At 38.2% G+C, this 19935-nt stretch overlaps 1 protein-coding gene across 1 annotated transcript in view; it reads right to left on the bottom strand.

The window, feature by feature from the left end:
- The window catches only part of LOC128687732 (serine/threonine-protein kinase Nek7), a gene marked incomplete at its 5' end in the record, with an annotated part of 73402 nt that overhangs the window by 4117 nt on the left and 49350 nt on the right, over positions 1-19935 (bottom strand). Inside the window, 1 exon segment of the mRNA XM_070085720.1 lies at positions 2977-3090. Coding sequence (XP_069941821.1) covers positions 2977-3090 — 114 coding nt within the window.

Genomic DNA, 19935 nt, shown 5'->3' with positions numbered 1-19935 from the left:
TTTCCCAGGTGCTATATAACCCCTAAGGGTTTGGAGTTTCCCTCAAAATAAAAGATTAATAATACTTTGCTTCCCATGTACTGTACATATAATTTACAACAGGAATCTAAGTGAAAATCAAAACTTAATAACAATTTTGATTTAATAAATATACATTGCTGTATTAGTAGCTTAGAGATAAGGTGTGGGGTTACTAACAATATTTATCCAGGGGGCTGAGGAGGGATTGTTGAGGTGGTTTGGACACTTAGAGAGGATGGAGCAAAAAAGATGACTTGAAAGGCATATAAGGTTAGAGGAAGGCTGGAGAGAGAAATTAAAGAAGGTTCTGTGTGCAAAACCTTCTTTATGGTGGGCCTGAAGATGATAAATTATGCAATATCATAGTCACTAGCGAAATGGTTATCAAACAGATAAACTGATTAAAGCAAAATAAATCCCCGGGCCCTGATGAACTTTTTTCAAGGGTTCTTAAGAGTGTAAAATGGAACTTTGTAAACCACTGACTAATATTTTTAATATTTCTCTTCAAACAGGAGTAGTGTCTGATATGTGGAAGATGGCTAATGTAATTCCTATTTTTAAAGCAGGGGACAAGTCGTTACCATCAAATTACCGCCCAGTAAGCCTGACCTCAATTGTAGGCAAATTACTAGAGTCAATTATAGCTGATATTATAAGAAGCCATCTGGATAAGCATAGCTTGATTAATGATACTCAGCATGGATTTACGAGGGGCCGTTCCTGCCTAACTAATTTATTTACCTTCTTCAGTAAAGCTTTTGAGGCCATTGATCATGATAAAGAATTTGATATTGTTCATTTAGATTTTAGTAAGGCTTTTGATAGAGTACCGCACCAGAGACGGTTAAAAGTGGCAGCTCACGGCACTAGGGAAAAAGTACTGTCATGGCTCACCAATAGGAAGCAGAGAGTATGCTTAAATGGGGTTAAATCCGAGTGGGGATCTGTAACAAGTGGCATTCCACAGTGATCAGTCTTGGGCCCATTGTTGTTTATAATATATATATCAATGACCTTGATGAGGGAATTACTAGTGATATGAGCAAATTCGTCGATGGCACAAAGATAGGTAGGATAATTGATTCAAAAATAGATGTCACAGAACTTCAGGAGGATTTAGACAAGCTCAATTCCTGGTCAGAAAAGTGGCAGATGCAGTTCAATGTAGATAAATGCAAGATTCTGAAGCTCGGGAGTGTCCATAACCCTAGTACTTATCAGTTAAATAACACAGAACTTAGCCATACAGATTGCAAAAAGGACTTGGGGGTTATGGAAAGCAGCAACCTTAAACCAAGACAGCAATGCCTAAGCATACGTAATAAAGCAAACAGATTACTGGGATTTATATCAAGAAGTCTAAGCAACAGAAGTTCAGCGGTTATATTACAGCTTTATACATCTTTAGTAAGGCCTTGCCTAGACTGCACAGCTAAATTCTAGTCTCCATATTACAGAATGGACATAAATTCTCTAGAAAACATTCAGCGTAGAATGACTAAATTAATAGGTAGCATTAGAAGTCTTCCTTATGAAGAAAGATTGAAGACCTTTAACCCGTAAACAGTCCAAGCAGATCTACGTTCACATGTGTAGTGCTACAAAAGTAGATCTAAGTTTTTTTTACATATTTTCAAATGTAGAAAAACAAAAAGAAGATCTACTTTTTTTACATACTTTCAAATGTTGAAAAAACGTATATATACATTTGGACCCTTTACGGGTTAAATTACATTCACTTGTTAGTCGAAGGATGAGGGAAGACATGATCGAAGTGTATAAGTGGAAGATGGGTATTAATAAAGGGGATATAAATAAGGTCTTTAGGATATCTCTACAAGAGAGAACCCGCAGTAATGGATTCAAATTAGACAAGTTTAGATTTAGAAAGGGTGTAGGAAAGTATTGATTTGGAAATAGGGTAGCTGAAGAGTGGAACAGTCTGCCTAGTTCGGTTATTGAGGCTAAAACTTTGGGTAGTTTCAAATTTAGGTTGGATAAATACATGAGTGAGAGGGGTTGGATTTGATTGGGACTTGCATATGAGTGGATAGTTATCAGAGCTTGTTTCTTGGGTGGCACTGAAAACTGGGTTGGGCAAATATTTTGTTAGTGGGATGGATTGTAAAGGACCTGCCTAGTATGGCCCAACAGGCCTGCTGCAGTGTTCCTCCTTTCTTATGTTCTTAACATTCAACAGGCACATGTGTGTGTGTGTTAGATAGGGTGAATGGAGGCAAATGGTTTTCAGTGCTTGATGAGCTGTTGAAGTGTGAGCAAGGTAGCATTTTGTGAAGGATTCAGGGAAATCAGCTAGTCAAATCTGAGTTCTGGAGGTGGAAAGTACAGTGCCTGCACTCTGAAGGGCATCTAAACTATAGTATCTGCATGCTTCTGGGAAGACAGTGATAGAGTAAATGATGCTGAAAGTGCTTCTTCTTTATGGGATCACCTTACCTCAGTGGGAGATGGTTAAAAAAAAAAACATACACATGTAACAATAAGAACAACCCTTATTATTACATGTGTATGATTATAAAAAGACCAGTAATATATCCAGTTAGTGAACCTCAGAAGTTCAGAAGGGGTGACAATGGCTACTACCCCCCTCACACTGTAACAGAACTAAGAAGCCACTGTGGGCTGTAAGAGCTTGATATGGAGACCTATAAATCTGTATAATCAAACTACAGTATAAGTGTAACAGCAAGCATCTACATTAACAAAGCTAGGGCACTGATTCATGTTTCTTAGTGTCACTAACATGAATCTTAGCCCTGGCTTCATTTCTGTAGATGTGTGCCCTTCCTAGAACAATGTCACATGCTCTAATATTTCAAAATTTGAGTTTGCTCCTTTGCAAAATTTGGGCTGCTAGCAACAAGAGCTCAGGTGACAGAGAAGTCAAAAACATGTATGATTATGCACACACACAAAAGAAAAAATACTAACCTGGGATGAGTAATGGTCTGAAGGAAGAGGAGGGTAATCACAGGTTTCAATTTTTTTGCAGAGTGAGTAGAGATTCATCTTATCTCCATAAAATGGACTTTGCAAGGCTGCCATCTGTAAACAAAAGATGCAATGCAATTTAAATGGCTTAAGAAAATTTATGTTAGAACTAAACATAAGGCAGACACTACCCAAAGGCAATGATTTAAGAATATTGTAGCTCAAGAAAGGTTTCTCCCCAATTAGTTACAAAAGTTACTTCAATGTTAATTTAGCTGTTTCTGATTTAACAATCAGTTGTGTGCTTTAATTTTGGGGAAATTATTATTCCTGGGGTGCAAAAAGATTCTAACACTAACCTAAATAAAACTAGAAATACTGAGATGTTTAACAAAAAAAAAAAAAAAATACATTGGGCTTATGATTTATTGATACCCACATTGACATAAATAAGAGATGACCTTATAAGACAAAAGAAGTCATGGAAAAACTTATTTTCTCCATTACTGTATTTTTTCTTTTTAACATAACGGGGGATCTCCCCCACTGAGGCAGTGACCCAGAAAAGAAAAAAAGTAAAGTTTTTCTTCTTTTTACATTTAGTAATTTATACAGGAGAAGGGGTTACTAGCCCCTTGCTCTTGTCATTTTAGTTGCCTCTTATGAACACGCATGGCTTATGAAGGAAGGATTCTTCTCCAGTGTATATAGTACAGTAAATATGCATCGATAACCTCTTGTGTAGCACTGTGTGTAAATATTGCCCATTATTGTTATTAACCCTTTCAGGGTTGACAGGCCCTCTCCCAGATTTGTCCTCAGGGTCAACAAATTTAAAAAAAAAAAAAAAAAAAAAAAAATTCTTATGAAAAGATAGAGAATCTTTTCCCAATCATAATGACACCAAAAGTATGAAATTTGATGGAAAACTTACTGAATTATGCTCTCGCAAAGTTAGGGGTCTCGACGATATTTGCGCATCGGCGATTTTGCCCACTTTGAGCCCTATTTTCGGCCAATTCCAGTGTACTAGTTGACAAAAATCATAACTATTTCGCTAGAATTCCATTTTTTCTATCAAATGAGTACAAGAAACTACCCATTTACCGATTTCAACTATCCAATAAAGTGCTCAGAATTTAGCAATTTTGCCAATTTCACACAAATTTCCAAAGATGCCAATTTCCAAATAGGATCCAGAATAAACAAGAAAGACATTCCTGGCACTAAAATAACACTTCCTCTGTTCATTAGTCACGTCCCCACGCCCCTCTTACATTCTTTTGCTTTCCACTTTGAATTTTTATTCTCACAAAAAATAGAAGATTTACTGTTATGCAGACTACTGCATTAGTGTAGAAATGGTATAAATAATATTAGCGCACTTGTGAAAGAATATTAGACTCACCAGTTGACGTGTATTGGACGCGCAGTGTTGCAACCCCTGAATGGGTTACAATGATTATTATGTATATATATAATGTATATTATCATTTCATATAATTTTATATTGCTTATATTTGCGATAATAGCTAAATCGCAAATGTATTGCCTTATATTGTTATGTGACGTAGCTTATGTTGTTAGGATGTACATAATATGTGCTCAGTTCAAGTCTTGATTGTCAAACTACTGTAATTATCGCTTGTCGCTCGTTATACTGCCGGCTTCCGAGCTGTGCTGTCCACGGGGCTATCACGTGATCGAGGGGGGGTGTCCTCACCTCTCGTGAAGTATTCAGTCTGCTCTAGACTCGCTTGGTGGTTGGACAGATTGTCTGTCTCATTATTCTTGTTAGTTCTGTAGAACTCTGTTCACAGAACCTTGTATAGACTTAGTGATTTTTGACGTTGTACTGAGGTTGTGTGTCACATAGACACTCTGAGCATCTCAGGGCCTTAGCTATAGCTTCTGACCTAATTTTGTACTGGTTTCTGTGTATTGTCACAGTCGGGTTTTTCCTATGCTGAACTTAGATTCAGTAGTATGGGAGTTTTGTAACTTTTGTGGAGGATCTGCTGATGGTCCCTACTTAGTGTCGTTATATTATCTCCTTGATTCTGATCGGGTCGCAGTCGCTTGTTATATGGCTATTGGGCTTAGCATTCTTTTCATTGTTCAAGCAGACTGTTCTGGTTGCCAGTCGGTCAAGAAGTTAGTTTATGTGAGGACTTTGTCAGTCACTTGTTTAAGTCTAGTCGAGTCGTGAGACATAGCGAACTACTTAGAGCACTTACACGCATACACAAACTTATTTGTACATATTTGTAATATCTTATTAAATGTTAATGTACCAGACGGTATTTAAGAATTATAAATGTGATATGTGCACTCAGCACAATAATATTGAACTCGAGAGATTGATTTTATTTTGATTACTGTGATTAATTTAATTTAATTTGATAATATACCTCTAGACAACTTAATGATTAATAAATTTATTAAATTTTAATTTCTCTAGTTAGTAGCCTACCAGTTGTAATCCTGAAGCACTATTGAATAATACTGAATTGGACAAGGATACTGACTACTTGTTACGAAAACCCAGTAACAGGCTGGATGCTAGAAGGGCAGTCCTTTCTAGTATTCACTGGAGATCTCTAAGCTTTTAGAATCGCGTTTTTTGTAACACGCAGCATGATTTGTTTACTTTTGAACTTTGGCAAAAATCGAAGATTTCTGCTACTTTGAGCTATATTTCAAGATAGTTCTCATTGTAAAACCAATCAAAATCGTCTCAATTTCTGTAATATGTCTTCCATTCTATAAAATGAGATCAGGAAAACTAGAATACCATCATAAATACCATACGAAAATACAGTGCAAAGTCGCTGTTTTAAACCAAAAACACTGTCAAAGTTTTTTTTTCTCATTACGCACTGTGTGCTGCAGGATTTTTTTTATACTGCGCACAGTGACCACATAGACCCATTCTTTCATATGTAGGCCTACCAGCTTTCTCTCACTAGATTTGAGGGTGCTAGAATTTAGGCGTACTAGTACGTCAAAAACCCTGAAAGGGCTAAATAAAAATGGATCTTCCAAGTGATAGCAGCTAAAATGATCAGAAATTACTGTTTTGTAATTTGTTATAGTAGGCCTTAATACCAAGATGCATAAAATTAATCTTCATTTTTGGAACCTAGGGTAAACCCCTGCTATTTAAATAAAGGCAGAAGTTTGTGACTATAGGAGAGTGGGTGCAGGAGGAAAGAGGAGTGATGAGGTAAAGGGTGCAATAAAAGAGAAAAAAGTAGCTTATGAGAGGTTTTTACAAAGCAGAAATGATATAAGAAGGGCAGAGTATATGGAGAGTAAAAGAAAGGTGAAGAGAGTGGTAAGAGAGTGCAAAAAGAGAGCAAATGATAGAGCGGGAGAGGCACTGTCAAGAAATTTTGCTTAAAATAAGAAAAAATCTTGGAGTGAGATAGACAAGTTAAGAAAGCCTAGAGAACAAACAGATTTGTCAGTTAAAAACAGAGTAGGGGAGTTAGTAGAAGGGGTGCTGGAGGTATTGGGTAGATGGCGGGAATATTTTGAGAAACTTGAAATGGTCGATGAAGAAAGGGAGTCAGTAATTTCATGCACTGGCCAGGGAGGTATAACATCTTTTAGAAGTGAATAAGAGCAGGATGTGAGTGTGGGGGAGATGCATGAGGAATTACGTAGAATGAAAGGGGGTAAAGCAGCTGGAACTGATGGGATCATGACAGAAATGTTAAAAGCAGGGGGAGATATAGTGGTATTTTTGTTTATTAAATGTATGAAAGAGGGGAAGGTACCTAGGATTTGGCAGTGTGTGTGTATAATTCCTTTATATAAAGGGAAGGGGGACGAAAGAGATTGTAAAAATTATAGGGGAATAAGTTTACTGAGGATACCAGGTAAAGTGTATGGTAGGGTTATTATTGAAAGAATTAGAGGTAAGACAGAGAGCAGGATTACAGATGAGCAAGGTGGCTTTAGAATGGGTAGGGGATGCGTAGACCAGGTGTTTACATTGAAGCATACATGTGAACAGTATTTAGATAAAGGTAGGGAAGTTTTCATTGCATTTATGGATTTAGAAGAGGCATATGACAGTGTGGATAGGGGAGCAATGTGGCAGATGTTGCAAGTGTATGGAATAGGTAATAAGTTACTAAATGCTGTAAAGAGTTTTTATGAGGATAGTGAGGCTCAGGTTAGGGTGTGTAGGAGAGAGAGAAATTACTTCCCAGTAAAAGTAGGTCTTAGACAGGGATGTGTAACATCACCATGGTTGTTTAACATATTTATAGATGGGGTTGTAGATGTAAATGCTAGGGTGTTGGGGAGAGGGGTGGGATCAAATTATGGGGAATCAAAAACAAAATGGGAGTTGACACAGTTACTTTTTGCTGATGATACTGTGCTTTTGGGGGATTCTAAACAAAAGTTGCAAAGGTTAGTGGACAAGTTTGGGAGGGTGTGTAAAGGTAGAAATTTGAAAGTGAACATAGATAAAAGTAAGATGATGAGGATATCAAATGATTAAGATAAAGAAAAATTGGATATCACATTGGAGGGAATTAGTATGTAAGAAGTGAATGTTTTCAAATATTTGAGAATTGACTTGTCAGTACAGTGGACACTTGGTTATCGGCCGTTTTTATCATCATCCAACTCAGTGATTGGCCGGTTTTGCGGCTCCCGGTGATCGGCCGTTATTTCAGTGATCGGCCATTTCGGACACGTTCGTCCACCGGCTGGGACCGCTTGTGCATCAGTTTGGCTGTCTCTCTCGGTGTGTGAGGAAGCTTCTGCTCATACATCCAAACATTTCGCTTGTTTGCCATTGTTTTCCATGGGTTTTTTACAGTGCAACTGCGAAATAAGTAACCATGGCTCCATAGAAAGTTCCTAGTAAAGTTCCTGTGGTAAAGAAAGGGAGAAACGCCATGGAATTTAAGTGTGAAGTGTAGCAGGCATGCAGGGAGTGTAGCAGGTATGCAGGGAGTGTTAGCAGATATGCAGGAAGTGTAGCAGGCATGCAAGGAGTGTAGCAGACACACAGCAGACATACAGTGTGTGTAGGAGACATGCAGGGAGTGTAGCAGGCATGCAGGGAGTGTAGCAGGTATGCAAGAAATGTAGCAGACATGCAGGAAGTGTAGAAGTGTAGCAGGGAATGTAGAAGACATGCAGGGAGTGTAGAAGTGTAGCAGGGAATGTAGAAGACATGCAGGGAGTGTAGCAGACATGCAGGAAGTGTAGCAGGTATGCAGGGAGAATGGAGGCATGCAAGGAGTGCAGCAGGCATGCAAGGAGTGTAGCAAGCATGCAGGAAGTGTAGCAGGCATGCAAGGAGAGTAACAGTCATGCAAGGAGTGTAACAGGCCTGCAGGGAGTGTAACAGGCATGCAGGAAGTGTAACAGGCATGCAGGAAGTGTAGTAGGCATGCAGGAAGTGTAACAGGCATACAGGGAGTGTAGCAGGCATGCAATGAGTGTAGCAGGCATGCAGGGAGTGTAACAGGCATGCAGGGAGTATAGCAGGCATGCAGGGAGTGTAGCAGGCATGCAGGGAGTGTAGTAGACATGCAGGAAGTGTAGCAGGCATGCAGGGAGTGTAGCAGGCATGCAGGAAGTGTAGCAGGCATGCAGGAAGTGTAGCAGGCATACAGGAAGTGTAGCAGGCATGCAAGGACTGTAACAGGCATGCAGGGAGTGTAACAGGCATGCAGGGAGTGTAGCAGGCATGCAGGGAGTGTAGCAGGCATGCAGGAAGTGTAGCAGGCATGCAGGGACTGTAACAGGCATGCAGGGAGTGTAGCAGGCATGCAGGGAGTGTAACAGGCATGCAGGGAGTGTAGCAGGCATGCAGGGAGTGTAGTAGACATGCAGGAAGTGTAGCAGGCATGCAGGGAGTGTAGTAGACATGCAGGAAGTGTAGCAGGCATTCCAGAAACCAGCATTAGTCTTCAATAAAGGACTTGGGGTAATGGATTCAAATTTTTTGGGGCCTTAAATTTTGGGGTTTGAGCAGGGTTTTTTGTGAAGTGATTCGGGGTTTAAAGCTGGACGAGTTTGGAAAGGGGAAATCGTCAATGCTTGCTTTTTCAAAAAAAAGGGTGCATATATCGTTTTAAACATTTGAAATTGAAAAAGTAGATCTTCTTTTTTTTCTTTTTAAAATTAAAAAAACTTGATCTACTTTTTTTTTATATTTGAAAATATTAAAAAACGTAGATCTACTTTAAATTTTTAAAATGAAAAACCTATAAAAACATCAAACTTTTTTATCCAAATCTTTAGAAATATTAAGGGCTATATTCTTTTATAACAGCACAAAACATACTAAACCCCAATTTGTTCGGAAAAAAAAAAGCACTAATGATCAATCAAAAAATTAATCTCTTTAAAAGTTGGAAAAAGGAATATCCACAAATTTTTTAACCCAAAAAAAGCTTTTCAATGAACGTTCTTCAAAACTTGCCATTACAGTATAAAAAATTATCCCTTTTTTTCAAATCTTACCACTAATGGTTCAGTATTTCCTTTAAAAGCACACATAACAAAGGAATCGGGTTCCGGGGAAATTCCCTTGGGCCCCCTTTTCCCTCATATACATAAATGATTTTTGCGTTCCCACAAACCCATTCTCTTTGCTGCCAAGACTTTGTCTCCCCTAATCCCCCCCCTCATCCTTTTTTAAAGGGCTGATCAAATATAGCGGATGACAGAATAAAAATTTTTAAACCTAAAACTATATTATGTTGGAGGCGGGAGATCCCAAAATTTAAACATTAAGATACAACCTCTAATTACGACATAATGGCAAACCCCCTGGGCCCTTTTAAAAAACAAAAACCCCTGAATTTCCCCCATATCAAAAATAAAAAAAGTACCCAGCTTTTGGGATTCTCCCCAAGATCACGATCTCTAAAAAATGCCCTTCTCACCTCCACTCATTTACCCATACCTCACCTGCTATTTGTGCTTGGATGACAATCCAAAATAGCAACAAAAGCTGCAGTAGAATAATCAAAAATCCACCCCTGCCCCCCAAATAGATCTAAACTCCCCTTTATCCCACTTACTTGCTCTCATCTCCCAGGCCCTTTAAAACCCCAATATCAACCGCCTTTTTTCTTAAATTTTGGGCCAAAACTCCGGCTAACCCCCAGACACAAACTCTCTGCATTCCTTGAACAAAAATGGTAAAAAAATCCGACAGGTTTTGTGCCCTATGAAACGTTTTTCTTTTTGAAACTTTTTACTAGGGTTTTAATCAATGAAAAGTTGGCAGAAGATACTTGGGCGATGAATCGCCCCATCACCCTTAAAGTTTTGGGTGGTCAGTCCCTCATTTGGAAAAGGCATTTTTCCCATAGTTAAAACAATTGGAATGGTAAGGATGGAGCTTTATAGCGAGAGGTGAGGCGTGGCCACTGGGAAAGTAAGAACTCAGATGCGAAGTCTTCCCTCCCCAAATCGCCGCTCTCCATAGTGGAGTTGGAGAGTTGATTGCGGGGTCTTCCAAGATCCCCTTGTGTTGCAGTTGACAGTTTGAAATTAAATGGTAAAAAAATACCGCGGTTTTTAAAAGCCATATGCAACGTTAGGTATCTTTTTTTAAACGTTCCCTCACATGGCTTTTTTATAAAGAAAAAAGTTGTGGCAGAAGATCGAGGCGTTTAATCAGCCCACCCCTTTAAATTTTTGGGTGGTCGTCCTCAGTCTGGAAGGCATTTTTTCCCCATATAGAAACAATATGGGATGGTGACAGGATGGAGCTTTTTTCCCAAAGAGGGGGGCGTGGCCACTGGGAAGTGAACTCAGATGCTGGGGTCGGTCCCCCCCCAATCCACCCCCCTAGGGGGAATTTTAAAATTGTTCAGGCAAACCAAGATCCCTTTTTGCAGTTCGAAGATTGAACTTAAAATGGTATAAAATACCGACAGGTTTTAGGTAAGAAAAATTGAAACAGTTAGGTATCTTTTTTTAAAAAATTTACTACAAAACTCTTCTAAGTACAGAAAGTTGATAAAACAGAATTTAAAACGATGTAATAGTCCATCCCCCTTAAAATTTTGATGGTCAGTCCCGTCTGGAAAGCATTTTTTCCCTGGTAACAATGGAGATAAAGTACGGGTGGAGCTTTTGGGGGCCCAAGAGGTGGGGCCCAGGCCCCGGGGAGAATGGAACTCAGATGCTGGGAGGTCAGTCCTCTCAATCCAGCCTCACTAGTGGAGTGGAAGTTGATTGCAGGTCAGAAGTGACCCTTTGGTTGCAGTGTCACAGGCATGTAGACTTTAAAAAGGTAAATGCAAGGAGGTGAGGATATGCAGCAGGGTGTAGCAGCATGGAAGTTGTAGCGATGCAGGTCTTAACAAGTGCAAGGGTTGATAGAAGCAGAAGATGTGAAGGCATGCAATCAGTCTATGCATAAAGTTATAGGGGTAGTACAGTCTGGAGGAAGCATTGTTCCATGTAGAGAGATGCAGGAAGTGGCAGGATGGAAGCTTTTTCAAAAGGTGGGGATAACTGGAGTAAAAAATTCAGATGCTTTTGGGTCAGGTCTTAATGCTTTTACTGATGGAATTTAAGTTTTAGCTTGAAGTACCCTTGTTCTGACGATTGAACATTAAAAGCATAAAATCCTGGAGTTTTATGAAAGCATGATATAGAATGTTGGAAAAACGGTTGCGTGGAGGATCTTAGTCAAGTACAGAAAGTTGAGGAAAGAAGGAATGTGAGAAGTGTAACCCAAACCATCATAGTGAAAAGTTTGATGGTAAACCCTCAGTCTGGAGAGTAGAGTTCCATAGTAGAGCTAAGGGAATGGGGTGCAATAGCATTTGAATGCCAAGGTGGATGGGTGAGGCCACTAAAGAAGTATTGATCAGAAGGGAAGGGTCTAACGTGTCTCACTAGGAGATTGTAGAAAAAATTGTTAGGTCTGTACAATCCCTTGTTGCGTGTCTGACAGATTAAAATTAAAATCTAAAAAGGCTGGGTAGGGAGTAACGATGCAGCAGTTGGTATTTTACTTGAACGTTCGCTACACGAGTGTTCTTCATAGTACAGAAAGTTGAGAAGCATTAAACTGAAAGCGATGTAATCAGTCCAACCTTAATTTTGAGGGTTCAGCCAGTGTGGAAGAGCATTCCTATATGCAAAGCCATTGAAGTGAAGCGGATGAACGTTTATAAGGTTTTACAGGATAGAGAAAAAGAATCTGTGTTTTTATTTGTAAAACTTGATCTACTGTAGTTATTTGAAAATTATTGAAAGATCTGAACTATTTGTAGCATGTTCAGTGTAACAATTGAACATTAAAATTAAAACATTACAGGTTGTTAGAAACATATTGCACAGGGTTATTTTTTATAAATACAATCTAACACTCATTGGATGGTATTAAAGCACTAATGCAACAAAAATTGCTTCAGTTGTTTCGATTGAAAAGATATCAGCACTGGAAATTCTTATTCTCCAAGAAACTTTGACCCGTAGACACTAAACATCCTGTATTTCTCAATTGATTTCATATAGGACCATGCTCTTTCCAAATCTTACCTTACTAACAGTTAGAATGACATTAAAGACCATCATCAAACCCACTTATGGTCGCTAAGTTCCTATACCGCTTTTGAAAAATACGATAATGATCTTCAAACGATCCAACTGTCACTTGTGTACTAACAATTGTCTTTCTCACCTTTTACTTAAAACTTAGTTAACAACTTAAAACATTCTTGCAACCTAGCAATCCTTAACACTGCAGCGAGCTGTTGTAGGTGCTCAGAGAATCACTCATTAACTTAAGACCACCTCTATTACAGACTAATCGTCAACTTGCTCTCATATTGTTCATCTAAATTTCTCTTTCTAGAACTGAACAAAGCTACCAAAACGGTTGGGACCTGATACATACATCTTTCGCTAATGCCCTTCTGCACTTACCATTCGAATACCATGTCACATGCTTGCATTGTAAGATAACCGCAACTTCATAAGGCTTCTAATAACCAAAAAATTACAGTAATTCTCAAATCTGCATCCCTGGCACACACATCTTCATACAGATCTGAAAACCCTAGTTCAGTTCCACACTTTACTGTGCAGTTACCTCGGACCTAGCTCTATTCTACCTTGACCAAAATGCTTCTTTAGTTGCCAAAGCCCATCTAGTCATATCCATGTGATAAAAACATCTCTTCTCGATCTAGACGTTCCACTTTAAACTTAAAATTACATGTATTTCAAAGGTATCTTCTTTAAATTCTGTCTTACTGAGAAGCCCTGATGATCAACCATCATAAAACCTACATTGAAATCTTCTACTTACCATCAAAAAACCTTTACAAATAACCTGTAGAACACCTACAATCAACCCATTACCTGAAAAGAAATTAATCTAACTAAATAATCCTTAAATACTCCATTGAAAACTATCTTATCTCCAAACAAACATCAACTAATTGCAAAAATCCACTGATTTAGCATCTACCCATGCCATTTTCTAAAAATTGTAATATTTTAAAATAAAAATATAATCTGCATACTGAAATGCCTGAAAACAAAAGCTTCTTGCTAACTCATAAACTAGTATTTAAGTCACTAACCATAATACAACTTACCTAAATTGTAATATTTAAATAAAATTAAAAATTGGAAAATTGCTAGACCTTCGGAGTTTTAAAGGTCAAATTTAGATATATTTGAAACATAAACCATGAACTCCTGTAAATTCAACTGTAATCTTAGAGATAGTGAAGTGTGAATAGATGATGGAAATTTTTTGTTAAAGGAGTTTAGATATCACAGTTGGGAGCATCTAAAGTTGCATTATGTGACTGCTTGCAAGACATGAATGTTGAGAAAAAGTGTGGAATGAGAAATTTCTTTCTTGTAGTCTTGCTATTGGGAACTTACCAGTTTTTGAAGACATACAGAGAATTTGAGAGGAAGGGTTGAGGAACCCCCCTCATCAAGGTCGTTTATATATATTATAAACAACAATGGGCCTAAAACTGATCTCTGCGGAACGCCACTTGTTACAGATCCCCACTCAGATTTAACCCCATTTATGCACTTTCTGCTTCCAATTAGTGAGCCATGACTTGATCCATGACAGCATTTTTCCCCTAATGCCATGAGCAGCAACTCTCTTCAACAATCTCTGATGTGGTACTCTATCAAAAGCCTTACCAAAATCCATATAAACAATATTGAACTCTTTATCCTGATCAACGGCCTCAAAAGCTTTGCTGAAGAAGGTTAATAAATCAGTTAGGCAGGAACGGCCCCTGGTGAAACCATGTTGAGTATCATTAATCAAATTATTCCTATCGAGATGGCTTCTTATATTATCAGCTATAATTGACTCTAGTAATCTGCCCACAATTGAGGCCAGGCTTATTGGGCGGTTATTTGACGGTAATGACTTGTCCCTTGCTTTAACCCCTTCAGGGTCCCCAGGCCCTCTCGAAGACTTGTTCTCAGGGTTCCCAAATTTAAAAAAAAAAAATTCTTGTGAAAAGATAGAGAATCTTTTCCCGATCATAATGACACCAAAAGTATGAAATTTGATGGAAATCTTCTGGAATTATGCTCTCGCGAAGTTAGCGGTCTCGACAATGTTTACGGAACGGCGGTTTTGCCCACTTTGAGCTCTATTTTCGGCCAATTCCCGTGTACTAATCGACAAAAATCATAACTATTTCGCTAGAACTCCATTTTCTCTATCGAAAGAGTACAAGAAACCACCCATTTACCGATTTCAACTATCCAATAAAGTGGTCAGAATTTAGCAATTTTGCCAATTTCACACAAATTTCAAAAGATGCCAATTACCGAATAGGGTCCAGAATAAACAAGAAAGACATTCCTGGTACTAAAATAACAAGTTCTCTGTTCGATAGTTACATCCCCAGGCCCTTCTTATATTTCTTTGGCTTTCCACTTTGAATTTTTATTCTTACAAAAAAAATAGAAGACTTACTGTTATGCAGACTACTGCATTAGTGTGGAAATGGTATAAATAATATCGGTACACTTGTGAAAGAATATTAGACTCACCAGTTGACCTGTATTGGACGCTTGGCATGATTTGTTTACTTTTGAACTTTGGTAAAAATCGAACATTTCTGCAACTTTGAGCTCAATTTCACGGTACTTTTCATTGTAAAAGCAGTCAGAAATATCTCAATTTCTGTAATATGTCTTCCATTCTATAAAATGAGACCAGGAAAACTAGAATACAACAATAAATACCATACGAAAATACAGTGCAAAGTCGCTGTTTTAATCCAAAAGCAGGGTTAAAGTTTTTTTTTTCTCATTACGCATTGTGTGCTGCAGGATTTTTTTTTATACTGCGCACACTGACCACATAGACCCATTCTTTCATATGTAGGCCTACCAGCTTTCTCTCACTAGATTTGAGGGCGCTAGAATTTAGGCGTACTAGTACATCAAAAACCTTGGGGCATAAGCCGTACTAGTACGGCCGAAACCCTGAAAGGGTTAAAAATAGGAATTACATTAGCCATCTTCCACATATCAGGCACTACACTGCTAAGTTCCTCTTTACATTCCTTGCAAACAGTTCATCAGGACCTAGGGATTTGTTAGGTTTTAGTTTCTCTATTTGTCTGAGGACCATGTCACTAGTTACTCCAATCGTGTATAGTTTATTATCGTCCTTTTCTACATAATCTATTATTTCAGGAATATCGCTAGTATTTTCCTGGGTGAAAACTGAGAGGAAGTAGGTATTGAGAATTTTACACAAATCCTTATCACTGTCAGTGATCTGACCAGAGTTTCTCTTAAGTGGGCCTATCTTGTCCCTAATCTTATTTCTGTATACCTGAAAGAACCCTTTTGGGTTAGTCTTTGAATCCCTTGCAACCTTAGCCTCATAATCCCTTTTTGCTTTTCTTATTCCTTTCTTTATTTCTCTCTTTAACTGAATATATTGATTTCTTAACTGCCCATCCCCTCTTTTGATATGCCTATATATGCCTCTCTTTTGACCAATGAGATGGTTTAATCTATTGTTCATCCATTTGGGATCATTTTTGTTAGATCTAATTTCCCTACTCGGAACAAAAGTTGTCTGGGCAGCTAGAACTATGCTCTGAAAAACGTCATACTGGCAACCAAGATCACCTACCTGACCCATAGTCAGTACATCCCAATTTAGCCCACCCAGGTAATTTTTCAGTCCCATGAAGTTGGCCAAGCGAAAATCTGGGACAGAGATTTGATTGCAGTTATCTGGGTAATTCCATGATATATTGAAACTAAATGATTTGTGATCACTTTCCCCAAGCTCATCATTAACCTCAAGATTATTAATTAGTGACTCTTTGTTGGCAAGAACCAAGTCAAGCAGATTGTTTCCTCTAGTTGGTTCTGTCAAAACCTGTTCTAAAAAGCAATTCTGAACCGTATCAAGAAAGTCACTAGACTCAAGATTTCCTGTCATATTGTTCCAATCAATTTGTCTAAAGTTTAAATCTCCCATTATCACAACATTTTCATATCTAGAGGCCTTATGAATTTCGTCCCATAACAGCTTACTGCACTCCCTATCAAGGTTTGGGGGCCTATAAATCACACCCAAAATTAGTCACGACCCTTGAGAAACTGTAGCCAAACAGATTCTGTGTTCGATGTTTCTAATCTTATATCACGCCTAAGACAACAATTTAAATTTTCTCTGATATACATTGTCACTCCACCACCCATCCTGTTGACCCTATCAGTGTGGAATAGTTTATAACCCTGTATGTTGCATTCAGAAGGCATTTCTCTATCTTTCAGGCTGAACCAGGTCTCTGTTATACCAATAATATCTATATTACCTACACTTGCAAGTAATCTTAGCTCATCTATCTTATTTCTTGGACTCCAACTATTTGTATGGTAAACCTTTAGGGAGCTAGTCACTCGTTGCCCTCTACTATCTCTCTTTGTTTGTTGATCAATTGATTTGCCATTACTAGCAACTTTATTTTGAATACTGTCTTTTAAACATATCCCTGAGGTACCCCCGGTAATAACTGCTGTTTTTAACCCTAATACTGCAGCCTGATTGTTTCCCACAAACACCCATACCTCTATAATCTATCAGATTAAATTCATAGACAAGTCATCAATTACCCTCTCAATCAAATTGACTAATGCAATCACTCCATCCCCAGAGAGATGAACCCCATCCTTTGCATACATATCACGTTTGCCAAAGAATAGGTCCCAGTTATCAATGAATGGGATTGCTAGTTCCTTGCAGTACCTGTCTACCCAGAAATTTATGCCAATTACCCTAGACATCCATTTATTGCCTACTCCCTTTCTAGGCAAGATGCTACATATGACTGGGATCCCTCCCTTAGACCTAACTACTTCTATGGCTGACCTGTACTTATCCAGCAGCCCCTGTCTCCTGCCCTTCCCAATGTCATTACCCCCAGCACTAAGACAGATAATGGGCTTGTTCCTATTACCTGACATAATATTATTCAACCTGCTGACTATGTCACCAACACCAGCTCCAGGAAGGCACACCCTCTGTCTGACCTTTCTGTCTCTGTTACAAAAAGCACGGTCCATATATCTTACGTGAGAATCTCCTACTATTAAAATATTCTTACCTTGATTAGCAGGGGAATCAGTGGTACCTTCAACCTCACTAACCACTGAGGTACACTCGTCCTGGAGAACAGAGAATCGATTTCCTACCTTCACATCTTCTCTGTTAACCCTCCTTATCTTCCTTCTTCCTGGACTGTGAACCACTTGCCACTTAAAGCAGCTGCCACTATCACTGCTAGTGACCATTTCCTCCTTATCAGCTAAATCCTTCTCACACTCACTCCCAAACTCATCTAGGCAAAGCTTCAGCCTCCTATTTTCCTCCTGAAGAAGTAGAACCTCCTTCTTCAACACCCGAACCTGAGATTGTAAAACACTACAACAAGCCATGGTGCTTGGTAACACCCCACGCTAACTCCCAGAGAGCTTAGGACAGGTATGACCGCAAGTGACCACTGACCTCAGCGGGATGGGAGCTAATATAGTTGAACTTATTGTAATGCATTACAAGGTATGATATATCACAATTCAGTGGGATTATACAATAAAAGCGATAAAAAAAATGATTGATTGATCTGTATTCATGTGATCTATGGATTCTGAGGAAGGATATGTACAAAGAAGGAAGTGTTTAACAGAAAAGGCAGACTTGGTGCATTCAAATCTAGACTGTTAAATCTCAGAATTCAGAGGGAGAGTGAACACAGAAAAAAATTTCTTGAATATTAATAAGTTGATATTGTAGCAGACAACTGAAATACATTTTAAACTATATTATTCATCTACAGGTTATTTACATTTAACCTCAACTCTGCGAGGGTGAGATTTATATATGCAGAATGGGTATCATCTCTGGGAGAATCAAACTCTGTTGCAATGGCTAACTCATGCCGTGGTTGAGGAAGATCTGAATTGGTATTTACAAATGATACTCATGGATTTCTCATTACTTGTCGTGTACGTAGAGAATAACGGAATTCAGGTTGAATGTCTGACCGAGTATTAGAGGTAGAGGGTACAGAGTCAGGAAGATTGTCAGAGTCTGTCACATTAGTCTGGGTAGGAACATCATCATCATCGCATACTAACTTCATATGATCTAAATGCGAATCTTTATACTGACCAGTACTAATTTCTCTAAATTTATACAGTAGGGCCCCGCCTTACGGTGTTCCGCTAATACAGTCATTTCAAATTATGACCAAAACTCGCTATACAGCTCCCCCCCACCTGACTTTCTAACCCCACCCGGTTTGTTTACATTCTCTGTGAGATCCGTAAGCACTAAGTCTCTCCATTATGTCTGGAAACTCAAAATTTCAAGTGTTTTTAAAAGTTATTTCATATTTTATATATACAGTGGACCCTCACCTAATGATATTAATTGGTACCTGAGAACGAATATTGTTAGGCGAGTTTTTTAGCATTAGCCGAGGCAAAATGTTAGCGTTAAAATGTATCATTAGGAGAATTTAACGTTATGCGATGCGTTCGTTAGGCGAGGGTCCACTGTACTCTGATAATTATACTTATGTATACCTGTACCTAAATAAACTTACATACTGTGCTGGCCTGCAGGCACACATTAAAATCAGTAAGTGTGTCTTATATCTCAAGACGTCATATTAGTAATGATAATAATAATCACAGAGTCTCATTAAATGTCGTATATTACGTTAATATACACATTTTCATTAATCCATCTATGATATTTTTTCAAAATTATATAATAAACAAGGTGCATAACATATAAAGATGATAAATACACCCCAGAGTAGAATAAATAAACATAAATATGAGATGTGGTAGCAGACGACTTGCACAAATGACGCCATATTAGAAATGATAATAATAGTAATAATAATAATCACCGAGTCTCATTAAATGTCGTATATTACGTTAATATACACATTTTCATTAATCCATCCATGATATTTTTTTCAAAATTATATAATAAACATGATACATAACATAAAAAGATGATAAATACACCCCACAACAGAATAAATAAACATAAATATGAGATGTCGTAGCCAGATAACTTGTACAAGTGACGGCAAGAATAACATTTTCTCTAGTTTAACATAAGAGAAAATGTGTTACTGGGGGGTAACTAAAGAAAATTATTCCTTTCATATGTATGTAAGTAAGTTTATTCAGGTATACACAAATACAGTTACATAGCAGCATATGTGTAGAGAACCTAGGATAACCCAAAAAAGTCAGACAGAGTGACTTATTTCCATTGCTTTCACTCAGAGTGTCATTTCTTCTAAAAATGGTGTTACATGAGAATGGGAGTGTTGTTCTTTATTTATTCTACCATATCAATGTAGAGACAACTTGTACACAATGTAATTTGTACACAAACCAGACGTGTATACTTTG

This window comes from Cherax quadricarinatus, chromosome 1 (genome assembly GCF_038502225.1).
Source record: "Cherax quadricarinatus isolate ZL_2023a chromosome 1, ASM3850222v1, whole genome shotgun sequence".
NCBI classification, from domain to species: domain Eukaryota; kingdom Metazoa; phylum Arthropoda; class Malacostraca; order Decapoda; family Parastacidae; genus Cherax; species Cherax quadricarinatus.
This window is presented reverse-complemented; position numbering and strand designations above follow the sequence as displayed.